This window comes from Urocitellus parryii, chromosome 11 (assembly GCF_045843805.1).
Source record: "Urocitellus parryii isolate mUroPar1 chromosome 11, mUroPar1.hap1, whole genome shotgun sequence".
Lineage (NCBI taxonomy): Eukaryota > Metazoa > Chordata > Mammalia > Rodentia > Sciuridae > Urocitellus > Urocitellus parryii.
In genome coordinates this window covers 84,236,431-84,260,256 of record NC_135541.1, presented here as the reverse complement: position 1 = coordinate 84,260,256, position 23,826 = coordinate 84,236,431, and the positions used below count along the sequence as shown (strand labels likewise).

At 34.5% G+C, this 23,826-nt stretch overlaps 1 protein-coding gene across 6 annotated transcripts; it reads left to right on the top strand.

Annotated features, from left to right (window-relative positions):
- Nucleotides 1–3,019: 3,019 nt before the first annotated feature.
- Nucleotides 3,020–23,818, top strand: Lrrc39 (leucine rich repeat containing 39). Of its 6 annotated transcripts, XM_026379417.2 has the most exons (11): nt 3,020–3,167; nt 3,332–3,459; nt 7,323–7,417; nt 11,107–11,179; nt 11,528–11,633; nt 13,028–13,184; nt 13,868–14,004; nt 17,717–17,862; nt 19,176–19,328; nt 20,270–20,409; nt 23,570–23,818. In XM_026379417.2, the coding sequence occupies exons 3-11, from the start codon at nt 7,384–7,386 to the stop codon at nt 23,623–23,625; spliced, it is 1,002 nt and encodes a 333-aa protein (XP_026235202.1). In that variant the 5' UTR covers nt 3,020–3,167; nt 3,332–3,459; nt 7,323–7,383; the 3' UTR covers nt 23,626–23,818. The 6 variants fall into 6 exon arrangements, with proteins under 6 accessions (XP_026235202.1, XP_026235201.1, XP_026235204.1 ...); XM_026379416.2 differs by lacking the exon at nt 3,332–3,459; XM_026379414.2 differs by lacking the exon at nt 11,107–11,179 and having other exon boundaries at nt 3,023–3,167; nt 7,323–7,515.
- The last annotated feature ends 8 nt before the right edge of the window (nt 23,819–23,826 follow it).

The window sequence follows — 23,826 nt, the reverse complement described above, 5'->3', positions numbered from 1 at the left end:
TGCGTGTATGAGAGAGAGAGAGAGAGAGAGAGAGAGAGAGAGAGAGAGATACATACTAGAGATTAAATCCAGGGGTGCTCTACCACCAACCCACATGTCTACTCCTTTTTATTTTTTATTTTGAGACAGGGTCTCACTAAATTGTCCAGGCTAGTCTTGATCCTCTTGCTTTAGCCTCCAAAATCTCTGGGATTACAGATATGCACCACCATGTCTGGCTATTATGGACGTCTCTAACACCAATAAACTGTACAATGAAAAAGGTTGAGATGGTTAATTTTATGTTATCTATATTTTACCAGAAGTTTAAAAATGGACAGAAAAAGAGGGTATCAGGAGAGTTAGAATCAGAGAAGAGAGTCATGATGGAAGCAGAGCTTAGAGAGATGTGATTGGGAGGTGGAAAAAGGAGCCACAAGCCAGAATGTAGGCAGCCTGCAGATGCTGGAAAAGATACAGAAAAATATTGTCCTGAGAACCATCAGAAGAAACTAGCCTCCAGCTCCAGGAAGGACTGATTTGAGATTTCTGATCTTTAAAAGTGTAACAGAGGGGCTGAGTTGTGGCTCAGTGGTAGAGCACTCACCTAGCACGTTCGAGGCACTGGGTTCGATCTTCAGCACCACATAAAAATAAAAACAAATAAAAATAAAGATATTGTGTCCAACTACAACTAAAAAAATTTTTTTTAAAGTGTAACAGAATAAATTTGTGGGGAAGGGAGGAAATAATAGTATTGTTATTCAATTTATAACTAAATCAAATAATGGGAATGATTATATTCCTAATTTATACTTCTTGTTTTTTCTTGACTTAACTGTATTTTTATTTGCTTAAATTTCTGTGTAATTGTCACTAAATGTACACTTGAGTATTTTTTTTTCTTTTTGGGGGTACCGGGGATTGAACTCAGGGGCACTCGACTACTGAGCCATATCCCCAGCCCTATTTTATATTTTATTTAGAGACAGGGGTCTCACAGAGTTGCTTAGGGCCTCACTAGTTGTGAGGCTGACTTTGAACTTGTGATCCTGCTGCCTCAGGCTCCCAAACTGCTGGGATTACAGGCGTGTGCCACCACACCCAGCCTAAATGTACACTTCTACAGTTCCCTTTGTGCACTTTGAACAAATGACCTCAACTTTTTGTGCCTCAGTCCCTCATTGGCAAAATAGAGATAAAAATAAGAGATTTTCATGGGCTCTTGTGAGGATTAAATGAGTTAGTATATATCAGAGTTTGGATAGTGCCTGAATATAGTAAGTTACTCAGTAAGTGTTAGTTATTATTTCTACCCTCCCAGAGTACAGCCAAGAAACAAGGTGGGCACAGGTGCTACTGCCATGTGATCATAGGAAGAGGCTTAATGAGGCCTTATTAAGGTTTGCTTTTCAGTGTAAGACCAACTTACAGATGAGATGACTTTGCTGTGGAGGGGAGGTAGCCTAGCTCATCACAAGTGGCTTCATTCTTGACACAAAGTGGGCAACTCACTTTAATATGTTGCACAAATTATCTTCCTTCTCCTCTGTCATTGTGTGTCTGTCATCTGGTGGGTGCCCAGATTTTCATTCTGAAGACCCTGAGGTTTGGGCTTCTGCAGAGTCCATGGGTCTGAGCCAGTACAACAGCAATACTTATGTTAAGAAAAGAAAACAAATTTACTGCTTTTGGTGTTGATTTGTTTTCTTTTTCTAGGGCTTTGAGATGTGATGTTAGGTCATTTATTTACTAACTTTCTATTCTTTTAATGAATGAGCTCAATGCAATGAACTATCCTCTTAGCATTGCCTTCAGAGTGTCCCAGAGATTTTGATATTTTGTATCAGGGTTCTCATTTACCACTAAGTATTTTTTTATATCATCCCTATTTCTTCTGCTATCCATTCATCATTCAGTAGTGTATTATTTAATCTTTATGTGTTAGAATAGCTTCTATTTTTTTATTTTATCATTGATTTCTAGTCCATTCCATTAAGATCTGATAGAATGCAAGGTATTATTACCTAGGTGCCCTTCACACAGAAGAATGAAATTAGGGCATTTGCAGGTAAATAGATGGAGCTGGAGAACATCGTGTTAAGCGAAATAAACCAATCCCCCAAACCAAAGGCCAAATGTCTTCTTTGATATGCAGATGCTGATCCAAAATGTGGGGAGGCTAGGGAAGAATGAACTTTCACTTTTTTCTATCATTTATAATCCCTACTATCCTACTAGTATTTGCAGCATCTGCCAGCATGTATAACTAATTAGAACAAATTACAAAAAAAAAAGAAAGAAAGAAAAAGAAATCTAGAAGAGGGTAAAGTGGGAAGACCAGTGAAAGAAAGTATAAAGCAAATTAAAAACATAATGTCAGAAAAAATATTGGGGGAAGATTCATTATCTTTTGAATTTTGTTCCATGTGTATATATAATTAAATCAAAAATATATAATTTTTCAGAAACCAGAATTAAGTCTTCTCTATGAAAACTAAGAGATAAAAGTTGAGAGGTAATTGAATTTGAAACCTCCAGGTTGGGGGTGGAGCTCAGAGGTCAAGAGAATTTTTAGCATGTTGGGTTCAATTCCCAGCATCTCATCCAACCTAAAATGAGTAAAGCTTGACCCAGCAGAAGTTTAGGGGTCCTCTGTTATGTAGGCTCATCCACACATTCATTTTTCTTTTTTCTTAAACATAGCATCTTCGTCTTTAATTAAAATATTTACAGAGCTATTGTTAGTAGGTAGGATTTTTGTTATGCCACACACCTGTGTATTTCCTAGTTTCTCTTCTTGAAACAGATTTATTAAGTTCTATTAAATACTTAAGATGTGTAGCTAATGAAAAGTGGAGGTATTTCAATAGAAATTATTCTTAGGAGCTTAGAAATAGTTGTGCCTGGTAGTTTTACAATGTTGGAGTAGAGCATTGTGCAGTTTCCTGAACATACTCACATTATCAGTTGATCCTCTGCACAGAAGCCCCATGTGATTCTTGCTATTCTCAGCTTTGTCCATGAACTAAAATTAGAACTAGGCTGACATTACACTTCACTTGGTTACAGCCTGACGGTGGATTTTAGTCATTTGGAACCACACGGAAAAAAATTCACCCCATAATCTATTCTTCGATGATAATCACTAACTTTGGGCATGACAGCTTCAGTGTCCACCAATGATGGTAAGTATTTTTCCATTTTCCAAAAAACATTTCTTCTCCATTCTTTATTCTATCTCAATAGAGTGCTGATGATGACTTTGTGTCTATAATTGCCGCTTGGGATTGAATTTAAGTATTTTTTGGATCCATAATCACTTATACAATTGTCCTCCTCTGGAAGATAGATTCCACTACAAGCTGGAAGCATCTCTTCTAGGATGGTATTTCTTTTGACTTTGAGAAGCCGACCCTCCATCATGTCATTGCCATCCTTACCTTACTGCCATGCTGTTCTGTTCCAGGAATTACCAAGGTAGAGACCACTGTTTTGTGTTAGAGGCAGAAATGCAAGCATTATCACTGACTTGTTTTCCTTTAAGGGAAATTGGTCATTAGATGAAAATCAAATGACCAAAATTTAACAGCCAAAGAGGAAATGAATTAGCAAATGACTAAACAGTGATGTGTGTAGTAAAATTCCTATATACATGCAGATAGCTGGGATTTTAAAATATTTTTAATATTTAATATTATTTAAAGTATTTACCAAATACTTTAAAATGTGAGACAACAAATTATAGGTGATATGACCAGATAGTTGAATTACCAAAAAGATTTCTTTCTTTCTTTCTTTTTTTTTTTTGTTTTTTTTTTAGTTGTAATTGGACACAATACCTTTATTTTATTTATTTATTTTCATGTGATGCTGAGGATCGAACCCAGCACCTGGCAGGTGCTAGGCAAGCACTCTCCTGCTGAGCCACAACCCAGCCCCACCAACAAGATTTCTTGATGACAAAATGTTCTTGCAGTCTGTTCCTTGTATTGCTTAGAAATGGGGACTTTCCTAATAATTTTCTGAATACTGTTAATTACATAGCAATCCTGGCTTTTTTCTTCTGTAATACAGTCCTTCTCTCTCTCTCTCTCTCTCTCTCTCTCTCTCTCTCTCTCTCTCTCTCTTTATCTTTCTGTGTGTCTCTCTCACACACACACTGCATAATTTTAGTTTAAAAATATCCGTAATTTAGAGCCAGTTATGATGGTGCATGCCTGCAATGCCCACAACTCTGGAGGCTGAGGCAGGAGGATTGCAAGTTCAAGGCTAGCCTGGGCAAGTTAGTGAGACCCCGTCTCAAAATTTAAAAAAATAAAAAGAGATGGCAATGGAGCTCCGTGGTATAGCGCTCCTAGGTTCAATTCCTAGCACCATAAAAAAATCATTAATTTAGAAAAGATTAACAATGAAAAGCAACATTGTTTACCCCATTTCTCACTATTACCATCCTGCTCCCTAGAAGTAAACATTGTAACCATTTTGGGATTTAATTTTCAGGGATTATTTGCAAATTTCCTTTTTTGAAGTTAGATACATGCTATTTCTTATTGATTTCAGGCATTATCTATGGAAGCTTTATTATGAGATGATGATTAGGTTCCCTTATACCCCATAATGTGATGTTTTTAGTGTCTTTCTTGATTCCTTTTTCTTACTGTAAATTTTGTTTGTTTTGTTTTTTATGAGACAGGGTCTCACTATACTGTCCAGGCTGGCCCTGAACTCCTGGGTTCAAGCCACCCTCCTACCTCTGCCTCCTGGAAAGCCAGAACTACAAGCATGTGTGACCAAGATGGCTTTAAAATGTTTTCATATCAATGTAAAAGGAGACCAGAGTTTTACAAGCAGATTTTAGAACACTAATATTCATTTCTAAAATGACATCTTTTCTTTTTAGAAGCCTCAATGTGAATACCTGTAAATCTTACAGAACATATTTGTTCCATTTTAACATATCTATAGCTGACAAACATGTACTATAATTTTCAAATCAAAGGCCTCTAATGGAAACAGTCAAGTTAAAAATGAAGTGTTTTAATTTCATTTTTGGTCTTGAAATCCAGCAAGAGACTCCCTTTCCCCTCACAGCTTAGAAAAAAACACTTCCAATTCCTTTCTAGAGGACTGGTGGTGTTGACAGCTTTTAATTCTCTTTATCAGCATCTAGACATCCCTGGTTCAGTTTATGTATATTAACGTCACAGTTCCAGTTGCTGAAAATGCCTCATGATTTTCTTCACTTTATTACAATTTGGTATGGCACCTGTCACCAAGGCACAGTGTGGGAAAAGAGCCACCAGGAACACAATGGTCTGACTACAGAGTTAGCCATACACCCTGGGTCTGTCAACTCAGTGAGGATACTAAGGGAAATATAAAATTCTAGGAGGCATGCTTTTTTCCTCTTTATTTTTACTATTTTGAAAAAACACTGCTTAGAACATTCTTGTTCATGTTTCCTAGTGGTGACATACCCTTCCCCAGTAGGGATTGCCAATGAGTGGAACTGCTGGATTATAAACTGCATATTCTACTCCAGAGTGATTAAGAATGTATACGAATTTACATGACTCAAATTTCCAGTAGCATTTGGTGTAGTCAGTTTTTTTTTTCTTTTTTAGTTATACTTAGACACAATACCTTTATTTTATTTATTTATTTCTATGTGGTGCTGAGAATCAAACCCAGCGCCTTTCATGAGCTAGGCAAGTGCTCTACTGCTGAACCACAACCCCAGCCCCAGTCTTTTTAAATTTGATTACTCTGATAGGTGTGTGTTGGTATTTTATTATGGTTTTAATTCACTTTCACAAGGTTGAACAGAATTTCATGGGTTTTTTGTGGGGTGTTTCTGCCATTTAGATTTCATCTTTTGAATTAACTGTTCAATTGTTGACTCCCCCCCCCCTCCTTTTGATGCTGGAGATCAAATCCAGAGCCTTATTCATGTTAAACATGCACTCTACCACTGAGTTCTGCCCCCAGCCCTGTTGTCTTTTTAAGTTGATTTTTAGGAATTCTTTATCTATTGTAGATAGAGCTCATTTGTGGTGACATGTGCCACCAATATCTTCCCCACTACATGGTATTCCTTTTATTTTCTAAGTGACATCTTTTAATAAAGTTCATAATTAATATAGTCCGATCTATCAATCTGTTCCTTTAAGGATATTCTTTGTATTCCATTTTAGGAAGTGTTCCTTAGAGTGGGATGTAGAGCACTTGCCTAGCTTGTATGAGGCCTTAGGTTCAATCCCAGCACCTGGAAAAAAAAAAGTATTCCCTACTTTAAGGACATATATCTTATATTTTCTCCCCGAACCTTTATGTTTTGGGAGACTTGCACTATCACTTATAGAGCTATAATACATCTGGAATTAAATTTGGTTATATATATAGTTTAAACTGTCCAAAAAATCATTCTGGCAGTATTCTGCAATGCTCATTTATGTATGGGATCTGTTTCTTGGGTTTCTTATTCAATTACATTGATCTGTTAGTGCACTGAACCAATACAACACTCTCTACTACTAAAGCTTTAAAAGAGGTCTTGATAGAATAAATCCTCCCACTCCAGTTTTCTTTGTCATGAGTATTTTGGCTATTTTGTACGTTTAGAATTGTTATTAATATTAAAATATGAGAGTCAAGGTAGCCATCTTGGTTTCCAGATGGGTTGTTTTGAGACTGTTTATAGCTCAATTTGGAAATATCTGATGTTCTTACAATATTGAATCATAAATATGATGTAGAACTCTTATTTAGGTCTTCTTTAATTTCATTATATTTTTTAGTTTACTGTGTAGAGGTTGTACCCAGTCTGTTTATTCTTGAGAACTTGGTTTTTTGCACTATATAAAATGGTATCTTTAAAAAGTTAATATCTGCTTTGCAGCTGGGCTCAATGGCCCACATCTATAGTACCAGCATTCAGGAGGCTAAGATAGAAGGATTTCTTGAGTCCAGAATTTTAAGGCCAGCTTGGGCAACACAGCAAGATCCTGTTAAAAAACAAAAAGGAATATGGACTAGTATACTAGTTTTGGGAACTAGAAAGTGTCCAGTAAATATTAGGTATTATGATTATTACATTTTTTCCCCAGTACTGGGGATTGAACCCAGAGTCTCATGCATGCTATCTACCACTAAACCACGTCACCAGCCCTTTTTATTTTATTTTGAGACACGGCCTCACTTAGTTTCCCAAGCTGGTCTCAAATTTGCAATCCTTCTGCCTCAGCCTCCAGAGGAATTGGAATTACAGATTTGAGCCACCACACTCACATCAATGAACATTTGAAACACATTGCTTTTTTTTTTTTTTGTGATTCAATTAGGTCCTTTCTGAGGTGGCATCTGTGATTCAGCAGTTCAGAACTTAATGAAGCTGATGACTCTATGACAATGTGGAGAAATCATGACAGAAAATGTGGTTTGTACTGGGGCTGTTAATGCTGTAAAAGAAGTGTGGGAAAAACGAATAAAGAAACACAATGAAGATCTGAAACGAGAGAAGGAATTTCAACAAAAGTACTTACTATATTTACTATTTTGGATTAGTGAAAATTCATAATCTCATCATAAAAATCACTTATGAAGTGCCTCATTATTGAATTTTATAGAGATTTTTATTTACAGAATGTTCAAAATATACTTAAATACCTGACTCAATTAAATTCTGCCTATGTAACGAGAGTTACAAAAATAATATCTGTGTGTGAGAATAGTAGTTATACTGTGCCCTCATAGGACTTAGCATTCATTAAGGTTTGATTAGTATCACTTGGTCTAATTATCAGGCTTGTTTTGTGCAGCATTAATCTTTTAGGATCTAAAAAAAAAAAAAAAACACATCTGGCAGTAGAAGGTACTACTTATTCCCACCTACTTGAGTGGCTGTGAGTTCCAGCAGGATCATCTAATTCCTTGATTGGGGCTATCTTTAAATAGTATGGCTCTCATTTCCTCTGCCTCCTTGATATCTTACCTACTTTTCTAATTGGTTGTCTTGAAAATCCTCTGCTAATCTTTCAGAAATAGCCCATTTCCTCATAGTAAATAATATAAAAATGATGTAATTGAATAGCTAGCGTTACGCAATTTGTCTCAACTTGCCACACCTATCTTCCTATGAGCTATTCAGAACCTTCATTAAGTTCTGAATAGCTCATAGGAAGATGAGCTATTCAGATTAGAAGGCCACGGGAACCCCATTATCACAATGCACTTGTTAACTAATTAGAAATTTCATGCAACCGAGAGATTAGAACAAACAGACTTTATTAGAAGTATTTTGCAAACCTAAACACATAAAGACAGCAAACATTATACTTGCAGGGTTTTTGTTTTGTTTTCTATTCTTTAAAACCCTCACTGAAAATAAGATAACACACAAAACTTCAAAAATTCTCAGATGTCAAGATATTTTTGGCAAATAAATATACAAATTAATTAAACCTTATTTTCTGATGAATGCTTTTTAAAAATTATGTACTTTTTAATAGGCTAAATTTGATTCTAAACTTTATTCTAAATTTGATTCCTTTGCTTTTTCATATGTGAAAAAATTTCTAGGGGCTGGGGTTATGACTCAGTGGTAGAGTGCTCCCTTAGCATGCATAAGGCACTGGGTTCAATCCTCAGCACACATAAATATAAAATGAAGATATTGTGTCCACCTGTAACTAAAAAATAAATATTAAAAAAATTTCTAAGATACAAATAGAAAATTTTTTGCATCTTTTTGCTATCTTTATAGTCAGCATAGTATATGCACATTATTCTTATATATGTTCTCAATGGATAAACTATATTTGGTATAGTGCTTGCCTTGAATGTGTGAGGCCTGGGTTGGATCCCCTGTACGGTGACAAACAAAACATTAACTATCTAAGGATTAGTCAGGAGGAAAAAGCACATCAAACCCACAATGTGATACCATTCACAACCACTAGATGGATATAAAAAAAAGTGGGCAATAACAAGTATTGGTGAGGGTGTGGGGAGATTAGAACTCTGATACACAGATGGTGGCGGGTATAAAATGGTATAGCCAATTTGGAATTTAGTTTCAGTTTGGCATTTCCTAAAAAGACTAAACATAAAGTTACCATGTGACCCAGAAATTATGCTCCTAAAGATATACCCAAGAGAAATAAAAACATATAATCTGTCAAAGGAAAAAATTACAACAATTTAAAGATCTTAATTGGCTTTCTTTTTAATTCTAGAATTAGGCAACACTTCCATGAAATAGAATACTGTGTTCTGAGGGATTGAACAGAAGAAATTACTTTTATAGACAGAAAAGGACTGAAAAAAGCAAAAACAAAGTTACTTTCAAACTTTGTTTCTAAGTTGTTTTCTCTGTAAGACAGGAAAAGGAAGATAGAAGAATAGAAAATTAATTGGCTAACATTGGATTACTTCAAGTTACCTTCTTTGTACAAGGAGGAAGGCAGAGAGAACTTCACTGCCATTCTAGGAAACTGAATGGAAAGTTGGCTGTTAACTTTCTCCTCTGATTTCTTGGCATGGTCAAATAACAATTTAGTTTCTGTTTTGTGAATTGGAACCTTAGCATGGGTGACTTTATTTTGATTTTTATTCTGTTTTTTTTTTTTTGAGCTTAATCCAAAATAATGGCCTCATATCTGGGCATGATGACTGTAATTCTAGCTAATTAGGAAGCTGAGGCAGGAGAATTGCAAGTTCAAGGTCAGCCTCTGCAACCTAACAAGACCCATTATAACAAATAAAATAACAAAGACTGGGGATATAGCTTAGTGGTAGAGCATCCCTGGATTCATTTCCCAATATAATAATAATAGCATAATAACCTCCCCAAAATTTTAATAGTTCACACAAAAATTTATACCCATACATTTGTAGTAACATTATTCATAAAAGCCAAATAATAGAATTATCCAAATACTAATCAACTGTTGAATGAACAAACATGATAAACTCATCTGATGAAATCATTCTGCCATAAAAAGAAATGAAGTACTGATACATGTTACAGCATGAATGAGCTTTGAATAAAAAATATACTAAGTGAAAGATGCCAACACAGACACACATTGTATGATCCTATTTATATGAAATGTGCAGAATAGGCTATTAGTAATTCCCAGGGAATAGGGAAGGGGTATGGATAAGGAGATTTTTTTGTTTAATGGTAAAGTATTTTGGATTTAGATAATGGTGATGGTTGTATAATGTTGTGAATATACTAAAACCTACTGAACTGTATACTTTAAATGATGCATTTTATGCTATGTGAATTATATCTCAGTAAAACTATGATAAATAAAATTTATGAAGAATTATGGTCCTTATCAAAAACTTAGCACTGGAAGTATATCTCAGAGGTAGGGCATGCATTTACAATACAAAAAATTCTTGGCTCAATCTCTAACACCAAAACAACAACAACAACAAAAATAGTTCTACTGAACCTAAGTTCATCTACTCACCACTCAAAAGCCAATACTTGAGAGATGAGGAGGTGGGGTGAAAAAAATCAGGTTTATTCAAGAGCCAACAAAATGGAAGATGGAGAGGGCTATCAGCCCCCATCCTCCTCATCAAAGACCATTTTAGGGAACTATTGTATGCAAAAAGACCTTTGTAGAGAGGGAAAGGATGTTCAGGGGGCAGTGGGTAGGTACTTGCTGGGCTGGGTCTTGGTCATCAAGGGCAAGTGTCTCCTTTCTCCCCAACCCCAACTAGAACACTGCAATTGACCTTGGCTTCCTAAGGCTAGTTCCTATAATTTTTTTAAAAATATCTATTTTATTAGCTGTTGATGGAATTTTATTTGTTTGTTTGTTTATTTATATGTGGTGCTGAGATTCAAACCCAGAGGCTCACACATGCTGGGCAAACGTTCTACCACTAAGCCCCAGCCGCAGCCCTAGTTCCTATAATTATTTAGATAAACATAACTTTTCTGCAAGTTAAATTTTATAAAAATTGATGTTTTATGTTAGTTGATGCACAGGACTTAAGAATGGGCTACTATACATTCTAATGTTATCTCAAGGTCACCAGATAATCTGGGTTCTGAAAATCTAAAAAGAAAGATAATAATTTAGATGCTTTTTTTTTTAAATTTAGAATTCAAGGCAAGTGGAGAGGAAGTATCTCTTCAAAGGACAACTTCTAAAGGATCAGCCACCGTTAAAATAAGGCATTTGTATAACTTTTGCTAAATAAAATCTCATCCTGTTTCCAGATACCATTGAACCAATGTTTTTTTATTTTGGTTTATTTGGGTATTAAGGATTGAACCCAGGGGTGCTTTACCACTAAGCTACATCCCCATCCATTATTTTTTGAGATAGGGTCTTGCTAAATTGTCCAGGCTGTCCTCCAATTTCTGATTCTCCTGACTCAGTCTCTGGAGTAGCTGGGATTACAGGATTACTGCACCTACCTTCCCAATTTGTTTTTGATGGGCTATTTTATTTTATTTATATGAAAATGAACACTACCTTTGTCATTATCTATAAGTCAAAATGATTACCTGATTTCCTAGGCTAGTGCGGATCTGGGAAGAGAGAGTAAGTTTAACTAAACTCAAAGAAAAGGTCACCAGGGAAGATGGAAGGGTCATTTTGAAGATAGAAAAAGAAGAATGGAAGGTAAGCTTTATAGAAGTAATATTTTATTTTACTACTTTTTGCATTTTGTGGAAGAGTTGAAAATGAATCTGAGTCTGTGTAATTAATACAGGAATAATCGAAAATTCCTCCTCTTCCTCCTCCTCCTCCTCCTCCTCTTTCCTTCTCTTTCTCTCTCTCCTTCTTCTTCTCCTTCTCCTTCTCCTTCTCCTTCTTACTAGAGATTGAACCCAGGGCCTTGTGCATGCTAGGCAAGCACTCTACCAACTGAGCGATATCCCCAGCCCACAATTCTAATATTAATAATACACCAAATAAATCTGGACAACATAAACAATAGAAAACAAACATCACATTTTTTTTCCAAAAAATCGATTTGCTTTAATCTTGCCTAAATTTAAGTCACATGTGATATTTCTTCTTCTAATACTAATAGGCAGTTTCTCATTTGCCATGAATGGATGACTATCTACCTAATGAAAATTATGTAGCTTTTCCCCAAAAAAATGCTCAGTTAAAACTTCTCAAAGTGGAAATGAATATCAATTTATCTGTTAGGTGTATCTTCCAGTTCTTATGCTTTTTTCCCTCCCTTGCACGTATGTGCATACAGATATACAGTGGATTCATTATGTTAGATATACTTTAATTTTTTCAAGGGCTTCTAACCCATCAGTGTTTGTTTTTATTGTCATTATTGTTATATATCTCCATGAAAACAAATGCTTACTGAAGGGTTATAAGCCCTTGTAAAAATGATATATATTTTAATATTTTCTTAGTTGTTGAGAGACCTTTATTTTATTTATTCATTTATATGTGGTGCTGAGGATTGAACCCAGTGACTCACACATGCCAGACAATTGTGCTACTGCTGAGCAACAGTCCCAGCCCCAATATAGGTATATTTAACTAAGTGGTTAGCTCCTTTGTTTTCTTTTCTATTTTACACTGAAAGAGAACAGGCATAAAATTCAGAATAGTTCAAACTCTTATAATTCCTCACTTAAAAAAATTCTATAAAAATTTTTATGAAATACTTCAAAATAGAAGTAAAAGGGACATTTAAATTATGAACAAAGATGTTTTCCGGATAGTCTCATTTTCAATAGCATATGTAGTCTAGGAAAGCCAGATATAACATGATCTTTAAGATAGACTTCAATGTATGTGCATAACTGACCAAAATGTGTTATTTTTGTTTATTGCATTTAATTGAGGTTGGAAGTTTTAGTTAAAAAAATAAAAAGCATAAAGATCTTAAAACTCAGTAACACAAAGTACTTGGAAATATAACTCATTAAGAGAAAGAAACATTTCTAAATGTTTTCACAAATTAAATAAAATCACACTTCAGGATGGTATAATACTAAAATAGTTTAAGTAATATGTCTCCATTATTTCTTTTACTTCAGAGTCTCCCTTCTTCTTTACTGAAGCTGAATCAGCTACAGGAATGGCAAATTCATAGAACTGGTTTGTTGAAAATTCCAGAATTCATTGGAAGATTCCAGAACCTTATTGTGTTAGATTTATCTCGAAACATAATTTCAGAAATACCTCGAGGAATTGGTAAAGATTACTTTTATTCCTGTGCTATTTTATCTTCTTGAAGATGTGCTTATTTTATTGAGTTTTTGATAACATGGAATAAATATATCTTTATATATCTGAATTATAAGAAAAGTTTTAAACATTTAGCCTAAATTGAAGCTTCTAGGGGATCCAAGCTACTGGATTTACTGAGGTGATTCAAGATGAGATTTCAATGTGAGCAAAATATCTTTAAAAATATTGTTCTATAGATTTTGAAAACAATATTACTGGTTTAGCTATTCCTCAGACAGGTTGGAAGCAATAAAGAAAAACAGATTTGTCAAATAGAGAACAAAATTCTCACATGGAAAATTGCTTAGGGTGTAGTTTCTTTGTTTTACTGTCATTATTGTTTGCAGTGTTGGGGATACAACCCAGGCCCTTGTGCATGCTAGGCAAGCCCCTTACCATTGAGCTACACTCCAGCCCAGGACGTACATAAAACAGAATGAAAATAAATTTTTGTTTTGTTTTTTCCCCATGGCACTGATAAATCTATCCATTGTTTAAAGAAGAGGCAGGATGCAGACTGGGAACAGGGAAGAATATAAGAACTCTGAATTTGCCAATACACAAATAATTTCTGCTGTAATTACTCAGGAAAACAGTACTTTATGTCCATCTTCTTTCTATTGTGTATTTTTTTTTTTTTTTTGTAGGACTGCTCACTAGACTTCAGGAACTGATTCTGAGCTACAACAAAATCAAGACTGTCCCCAAGGAATTAAGTAATTGTGCCAGCTTGGAGAAACTAGAACTGGCTGTTAACAGAGATATATGTGATCTTCCTCAAGAGGTCAGAAAGCTCTAAATGCCTAAGATGTTATTTTTCCTCTGCTGGAACTTTGCTTTTCAATTATGTGATTGTTAAAAATGAAACTAAAAAGAAAATGCTACAAATTTTATTTCAGAAAAATATTTAGTGAAGATTATTTCCCATTATTATAAAGCAGGTTTTTAATAAGAGAAAAATCTATTTAGCATAACTTCTATTATTGTCACAGTGATACTGAAAGCTTGGTCCTTGTCCCTGAAGCTAATCCAATAACAAGGACAAGATTTTTGAGAAAAAAGAAAAAGGTTTTATTGATTTGCTGGCAAATGATAAAATATAGTGGACACACATCTTAGAGACTGTGATTCTAACTGCCAGAGGGAAAAAGAATAGATATAATTAGTTGTTCAACTTATATTCTTTGAGAAAGCTGTTTTTCCAGGTTCCAGACTGGTATTTCTTTATTGTTGGGGGAATGAAGCAGAAAGATTGATAGCAGTGACTTAGGACAGGAATAATGTCACTCTTGCTTCCCCAGGGTTAGGGAAGAAAGAGGGAGAAAAGGGAGGGGAAAAATATATTAGTTTAAAAAGAAGCCACTAGTGCTCAAGCAACAAGGTTTATATTTAAAGCATAGGGTGGAATCATGTATGACAGTTCTGAGGTTGTTTTTTGACTAGACTGTCATCTCCTTGAAGGCCAGAATAAGAGTTTTATTTATTTAAATTCCTAGAATTGGGTTGGGGTTGTGGCTCAGAGGTAGAGTACTTGCTAAGCATGTGTGAGGCACTGGGTTTGATCCTTAGCATCACATAAAAATAAAATATTGTGTCCACCTGTAACTAAAAAATAGATATTAAAAAAATAAATTCCTAGAATTGAGGGCAATCCTAGGTTATTGTGGTTACTTAATAAATGCTTTTTAGAATGAATGATTATTATAAAGCACAGAAAATGTGGTGATAGAAAAACTTTTTACTAGTTGGTTTTTGCGACAGAGGTGAAGTGTAAGGCATGAATTCTAGGAAATCTATTTCTTGTTAGCTTCCTAGGCTCTTCAAACTTTGATTTGGCATGATGTCATTGCTTAAACCAAATTGATCATATAAATATAAAGACATTTGCATTGCTTTCTATATATTAATGCTCTTAGAATCAGCCATGGAAATGTCCAATGTCTTGAAAACAATCATGACTTTATAAAATAATAGCTAAGAAAAATAATGAAGCCCAAACTAAAAATCTATTCCCTTTTCCTATTTATCTTGAGAGCATATCAGACTTTTTCCACAAGAGTGAACATGTAGCCAATAATAACTTCTCTTGCAAGTAAAACATAGTATATATGTTTCATAATATAATAGTTGCATTTAATGAAACATATGCCCTTCCATATGGTGAAAATTATCACATGGAAAATTTCTTTACACACACAGAAAGATCAGTAAATCTTTTTTTCTAATCCTTGTGACTTTGTTTCTAGGATTGGCTGTCACTAACAAGCTATGTGAATTTATGCATGTCTATAAACCAGTTTATCTTAGTTTCTTCCCTTTAGGAGACTGGTTACATAGGAATAAAAATATTGAGCTGGGATTGTTCCATTCCAAAGTGTGGCCTTTAAGTAACTCTGTGTCCTTGGATACACTTTACACTTTAGATCTCAGTTTTCACATATGCAAAATTAGAATTGTCATATTATCATTACTTTATTATCTTTTCAATCATCTAAAGTCAACACTTTATTACTACTGAAAAATCAGCAATTGGAGACTCATCTGTCCTACTTTTTTAATACTTATTTTTTAGTTGTAGTTGGACACAATACCTTTACTTTTATTTATTTTTATGTGGTGCTGAAGATCAAACCCAGGGCCTCGCACATGTTAGGCGAGCGCTCTACCACTGAGCCACAATCCCAGCCCTGTCCTATGATTTACACACTGTTTACATATAAATATGTAAATGATAATGTTTTTTTTTTAAAGAGAGAGAGAGAGAGAGAGAGAGAGAGAGAGAGAGAGAGAGGGAGGAGAGAAAGAATTTTTTTTTTTAATATTTATTCTTTAGTTCTCGGCAGACACAACGTCTTTGTTTGTATGTGGTGCTGAGGATCTAACCCAGGCTGCACGCATGCCAGGCGAGTGCACTACCGCTTGAGCCACATCCCCAGCCCTGTAAATGATAATGTTAAAACAATCTTTTTATATGCTATTTGAACCATTTGGAAATTTATGAAATGTGATGACAGATTTTGAAAATGTTTATTTGGGACTTGAATTCTAAATCTGGAGAAACATCATCACCTACTAGACAGAACCTCCTGGGTTTTTGTACAATTTACAAAACATTGTATTTGTGTACTTTTTGTTGTGGTACAGATATTGCAGAAGAAATGAACATGCCTCAAGAGAACATAAAACATAGCCACTTCCCACAAATGGATAATATTTTTCTAAAAGTCAATGAAATTCTTGCATATTGAAACTTCCACTAGAATGTAAAAAGAGGAAGAAATTGTGTGGTTTTTAAATCCATAAAATCTTGAGTTCTCTTCGTAGATCTATCACTCCTAGTTATATGACCTGTTTGAGACATTTGATTCACAATGAAGCCCAAACTAAATGGACATTCACATCGTTTGGTTGATGTCAGAATTAGTCACTTGTTGCTGGGGGTGTAATCCTAGGACCTCAGGAGGCTGAGGCAGGAGGCATGAGTTCAAAGCTAGCCTCAGCAATTTAGTGAGGTTCTAAGGAACTCAGCGAGTCCCCTTCTCTAAATAAAATATTAAAAAGGGCTGAGTGTGGGCCGGGGTTGTGGCTCAGCAGTAGAGTGCTCACCTAGCACATGCATGGCCTTGGGTTCAATCCTCAGCACCACATAAAAATAAATAAATAAAGGTACTTTGTCCAACTACAACTAAAAAATAAATATTTATTTTAAAAAAAGGAGCTGGGCATTTTTACCCTATATACATGTATGATTACACTAGTGGAGTGACTCTGAACCATGTACAACCAGAGGAATGAGAAGTTCTGTTCCATTTGTGTACTATATGTCAAAATGCATTCTACTGTAAAATAAATTGGAAAAAAAAAAAGGGCTCAGTAGTTAAGTGCCTCTGGGTACAGTGGTAGGCTTGGTGTCATGGCACATGCCTGTAATCCAATTTGATATTTGACATAAATATATAAATATATAAGTCATTAGACACAAACTTTCAACAAAGAAAACTGATGTTTTGAAGATTAAGTTTCCCCATATAATTCTCAACTACTGAATGAAATGAAAACATGATACTAAATAGTTACTCTCACAGTGGGGAAAAAACTTTTACCACACAGTCCCTGTTAACTCTGGAACTAGATTATTGTGGAAGATAAATTTTCTTTGAGTAGATGCAATTTCTTTCTTCTTTTCTCCTTTATTTGGACCTGAGGATTGAACCCAGAGCCTTGAACATGCCCAGAACACACTCTACCACTGTGTGGAATTATATCCCTAGTCCCAAATAGGTACAATTTCTTTGAGAGTTTTTCATATCACTGGAGTTTGTTTATTCAGCTTTATTTTTATTTTTAGTTTGTTCTGGCCTACTGTGCTTAAATTTTTTAAAGCCCAAGTGCAATACAAATGTTCATTGACATGATGTATCTCCTTTACCAATGTGAGTCTTCTAGGAATTTACATTGTAGACATTTATTTTGAAAAACCTTGCTTTCCTCTTCAGCTCAGCAGTCTGTTAAAACTAACTCACCTTGATTTGAGTATGAACCAATTTACTACAATCCCTCCTGCTGTGTTGAACATGCCTGCCCTTGAGTGGCTGGACATGGGAAGCAACAGACTTGAACAACTTCCTGATGCCATAGAAAGGTAAAATGAGTAACTTTTTATGCTACTGACAAATGCCTTAAAACCATCTGTGAAAAATAGGAACTAACAAGACAAAGGAGATGCCAAGTATAATCAACCAGAACAGATCCATTTAGTTTGAAATATGCTGTCTTTAAACAGAATTATTTCATTGATTCTAAATAAGTGAAAGGAATTTGGGATGGAAAATCTGGCTATCTGACTTCAAGACATTAACAGAATATACCACAGTGAGAACAACATTGCTTAGTGAATGCAAGGTATTGTGTGCTTTACGAAAGAATGGGAAAACCAAGCACAGAGATGTTAGCAAACTAGCCTAAAGTTAGTTAGTAATCATCTAATTTGTTAGGATTTGAACCCAGGCATGCTGGCCCATTCCATGCTGTTAACCATTATGCATTAATGCCTTCTTCTGAACAAGCATGTTAATATTTTCTGATTTTTCTCTTAAGAGTCCAATAACAGTAGAAACTAAGAAAAATGAAGAAAACTAAAATATTTTTATTTCATTTTTACTACCATATGATATGAGAGCTATATGGTAGAGATTAATTCCACATGTAGTTTCTCTAATAATCAGGTAATCTAAAGTCATTAATCTAAGTAGCTGGGTGTGGTGGCACATGACTATAACCAGAGACTATGGAGACTGAGGCAGGAGAACACAAGTTCAAGGTTAGCCTCAGCAACTTAGCAAGACCCTGTCTCAAAATAAAAAGGAGTTGGGATATAGTTTAGTAGTAAAAGGGCCCCTGGGTTCAATTGCAAGCATTAAAAAACAAAACAAAACAAAAAAGAAAAAGAAAAAAGTATGTTGGCTAAAAGACATATTATAGGAACCAGGTGTGGTGGTGCATGCCTGTAATCCCAGCAGCTCCGGAGGCTGAGAAAGGATTGGGAATTCAAAGCTAGCCTCAGCAACAGCAAGGCACTAAGCAACTCAGTGAGACCCACCCCGTCTCTAAATAAAATACAAAATGGGGCTGAATATGTGGCCAAATGTCCCTGAGTTCAATCCCTGGTACTGCCTGCCCCCCCCCCCCCCAAAAAAAGACATATTACAGGGCTGAGGTTGTGGCTCAGTGGTAGCGCTCTTGCCTAGTATGTGTGAGGCACTGGGTTCGATCCTCAGTACCACATATAAACAAATTAATTAATTAATTAATTAATTAAAATAAAACAAAGGTTAAAAAAACAACAACAAAAAAAGACATATTACAAAAGAGGACATTTGATTTTTAAGGTAATAAGAACCTAGTTTTTCATATTATATATGACTAATCACAGAAATTTCTTTTTTATTTCTTCAGAATGAAAAGTCTGCATACATTTTGGCTACAACGGAATCAAATAACATGCTTGCCAGAAACAATCAGCAATATGAAAAACCTGGGCACCATTGTTCTCAGCAACAATAAACTGCAAGATATTCCACTATGCATGGGAGAAATGGAAAATCTGAGGTAAAAATTGTAAGATACAAAATGACATGTTCATTTCTGGCCACAGAACAAAGTAACATAAGTTGTTAATATTAATAAATTGGATCCTTACTTGTAAGAATGGATATATTTTAAAAAATCTTTGTCAATGTTAAAATTCTGTAATTTGATGCTTTGGATTCATATAATACTGGAATAAATTATTCAAGAAAGATACTTGAAACTACTGAGATTGATCATTTTTAAGAAATATCTTGTTGGTGGCATTTTCACAAAAATTATCTTCATACTGCTAGCAATTCTCATCAGCAACATAAAAACTAAAAGTTTTCACCAATAAAATAGTGATTATTTTCCTCTTAATTACAAATGGACAGAAAACTCTTACCAATAAAATACAGATATAATTTTTATTAGTTATTATCAGGACTCCATGAAAACAGATATAATTTTTATTAGTTTTATCAGAACTCCATCATGATTTTTTTCAAAATTTAATTTTCTGACAAAATAATAGATATTAAATCCAAAAACTGGTACAAATCATCCTTCATTCATTCACTTATTCAGCAACTATAAGCCTTGTGCTAGATGGTAAAAACACATTTATAGATCTATATAAAACAGATCTATAAAATAGGCAGAAACTAAATTCATAGCATTATTTATTTAAGATGCATTAAAAGTGCTCTTTAAAGTTAAACTGTATCACATTAAATATATGCTATGAAATAATACTTCTTTTACTAAGCTTAGAAAATAAGTTGTCTAAAGCTAATTTTCTTCTAGGAAGGAAACTTAAAAGATTCTTGGGATATATCACATTTCACCAAGATGTTCAGTTATTGAAATCAGTTAAAAAAAAGAGTAATTTAGTATATTGTCATTTGATCTTTCTCCAGGAAAATAAATGTACACTTCCATGGCATCTATAAAAATATTGTTTTTTGGTGAACTGCTAGGTTTGTCAACTTCAGAGACAACCCACTGAAACTGGAAGTAACACTTCCTCCCAGTGAAAGCGTAGATGAAGAGGAGGAACGGGAATTATTTGGCCTTCAATTTATGCACACATACATACAGGAATCACGGAGAAAAGCAGGTAGGAGATTTGTATATAACATAGATCAAGATTCTTTTTGGTAAGGAATGTGTATATAATTTGCTCCTAACTTTCTGAGTTCTTTTATGGATTTCTCATTTCATCTTGCCTTTTCTACCAAATTCTGGTCTTTTGGCCAATATTGTAAGAGGAAAAGAAAGTAAGATTCCACTCTGTTTATAGTTCTGATAAGGATTAGGAGAAAAGTTGTAAAAATATTAAAAAAGCTGGGCATGGTGGCGCACACATGTAATCCCAGTGGCTCGGGAAGCTGAGACAGAAGGATCACAAGTTCAAAGCCAGCCTTAGCAAAAGCGAGTGCTAAGCAACTCAGTGAGACCCTGTCTCTAAATACAAAATAGGGCTGGGGATGGGGCTCAGCGGTTGAGTGTCTCTGAGTTCAATCCCTGGTACCCCTCCCCACCAAAAAATTCAAAATATTTCAAATGGAGTCAGTAAATAAATTCTTTGGCCAAGTACCTGAAGCACAAACAAGTGAATGAAGACACTATCTTTAGGGCTTTACTACCTTTTTCTACCAGCTTGCCATATCTGTCATTTTGAACATCTGCATTTCTTTTTCTAGAATCCACAAATAGCAAAATACTATTTTACTGATAGTGAAAAATATTAAAAGAACAGATTTTGACAGAATGAATGTGAGGTTTTGATATACAATTGATCAGGTCTCTTATAATTTAGAATGAAACATTTTTTTAAATTATGAAAGCCTTTATATTAAGTCAAGATTAGGGGAATAGGGCAAAGAGCTCAATTCTCTGTTAATAAAAGCAATGAATCAGGTGTGGTGGCATACAACTGAAATCCCAGTAACTCAGGAGGCTGAGGCAGGACAATTAAATTCAAGGCCAGCCTCAGTAATTTAGTAAGACCCTGTTTCAAAATAAAAACATAAAAAAGGACAGGGATGGAGATCAGTGGTAAAGCATCCCTGGATTCAATTCCCATAAAAATTAATCAAATGATAGCATAGTAATAGAAATCATACTGGGCCCAGTTGCATAGGGAAGCTCCTCAGGAGGCTGAAGCATGGTTCCAAGTTTAATACCAGCCTAGGCAATTTAGCAAGGCACTGTTGTGTTGTACATACTGCTATTTAAAATTTAAAAAGAGCTGTGAATGTGGTTCAGTGTAAGAATACATGCCTAGCATACCTGAAGCCCTGGGTCCAATCCCCAGTACTGGGGGAGGAAAAAAAGAAATAAATAAATCATGGCTTTATAATATACTAAAATGTCAAGTTTGAAGACTTTTTAACTCAATAGATTTTAGTTCAACTCAATGGAATGTTGAAGTAGTCATTAGAAACAGGGCATGGTGGTTTTCTTCCTGTAATCCAGTGACTGGGGAAGCTGAGGCAGAAGGATCTTAAATTTAAAGCCAGCCTCAGCAATTTAGTGAGCCCCTGTCTCAAAATAAAAAAAAAATAAAAAGGGCTGGATATGTAGCTCAGTGGTAGAGCACCCCTGGGTCCAATCCCCAGTACCAGAAGGGTGGGAGTGGAGAGTTAGTGTTTAGGTCTCCTGTAGCAAGGCCACAGAAGCAATAGCATGGATACAGGCTGGGAGGTAAACAAAAAAGTTCTAATACTGTGGGGTCTAGTTTTAGAAAGGATAAATTAAAGACAAGTAGGAAACTGAACTGCATCAGTATGATAATTTTTGGATATGTATGTATGTCTTATGAAACATAGGAAACATAACAGATTATATTAGTTGTTGAATATCTTTTATTTGTGGGCATAAATTGTTGAATGATACAAAATAAACCTTATGATACAAATGAATATTTCTAATAATAAAATGAGGTTAACTATTGAAGGATGTATATCTTGTTCTTTTGACTGGGGAAATGAGTAACTAAAAAAATTATCACACTATCTTACTTTAATAAGATTTGGCCTAAAACATACAAGAAGAGAAAAAAAAAGTAACAATTTAAACAAAGAGGAGACAAAATAAAAGCCCTCCTATTAAAGTTGTTAAAAATAGATCCATGATTACTACTACTAGTAATTAATATTTGAGTACTTAAGTTTGTGCTTGGAACCATTCTAAGCATTTTACTTGTGTTGGCTTACTTGATGCACACAACAACCTTGTGAGGTAGGTTTTATTATTATTATTATTACTGCCATCCCCATTAAGAGGAGAAAATTGAGGCACAAAGAGATTAAGTAGCTTACCCAAGGGTCACACAGTAAGAGGTGATAGGATTGGAATTTGAACCTAGGCAGTTTGACAAGACATAAGTAGAAAGGTTGAAATGAAAAATGGGCTACAATTTTTCAATTATTTACAATTCTACAGGATACATATAGCTATTTCAGAATCTCATAATATCTAAAATTAATAATTCTGGATCTTTGTCTTGGCATATGATCAACAATTAAGAAAATGTTTACAAATAAATGCATAAACAAATCAAGGATAAAATGTGAGAGTAACATTCCTACTATATGTTTGGTTTAATATTTGCTTCTGCATAAAAACCACTTATCAGTTAAATAAGGCCTAAGTGTGAGAAGGTTTTGGTTTCATCATCTGATTTCTGTTTTAGTCCAAATTATTTTCTCCAAAAAATAGAGATCATACTTAATGTTTGAACTTACATATGTAAAAAAAACTCCTGGTAAAAGATATAAGCTACCAAGTTAACTTGATAAATTATTTGCAAATTTCAAATTTAATTTTTGGTTTATGCTTGTATAACTAGATAATCTAGTTATAATTATCCAACAGCACAAAAATGAAGTGAAACTTTTTTTTTTACTTAAAAATATTTCTTCAGTTTTGGTGTTTGTCCTGGAAAAATTCTAATAGTATATAAATATAGGTATGGCTCTGGTAGTCTGAAAGTGATTGTATTTACTGACTGTGAACATCTCTGAATCTGTTTGCATTTGAGAAAAAGTAGAGTTGATTATCATCTCCAGATCTGCATAGAAAAGAAGTCCTCACATTGCCAAGTTCTCAGGTTGGCCCTTGTTACAAATTGACAATTGGTCATTATGTTTTGAACTTGAGACACAAAAAATATTAAATATAATCAAAGGAAAAATATATCTCCCAAATAAATGCAAATAGAAATAGAAACTTAACATGTTAATTAATATGTTGATGTACTATGTGTGTTTCAGATGATGAAGTCAATTGTTTGATTACTTCACCAACTTCTATAAATACTGATGAATAATGTAATTCAAAATGCCCTGCCGAAGAGGATTATTTGGGGAATTTGATGAATTATTTGGACCTCTGAAGTAAAAAACAAGGTTATTGCCAAAGTTTAATGAGGCCACAGTAGTTTTAAAGTTCACATTATTTGCTATTTAAATTATATTTTTGTGAATATAAAAATATAATTAAAATTTTTTTTTGGTGGAAGACAGATGAT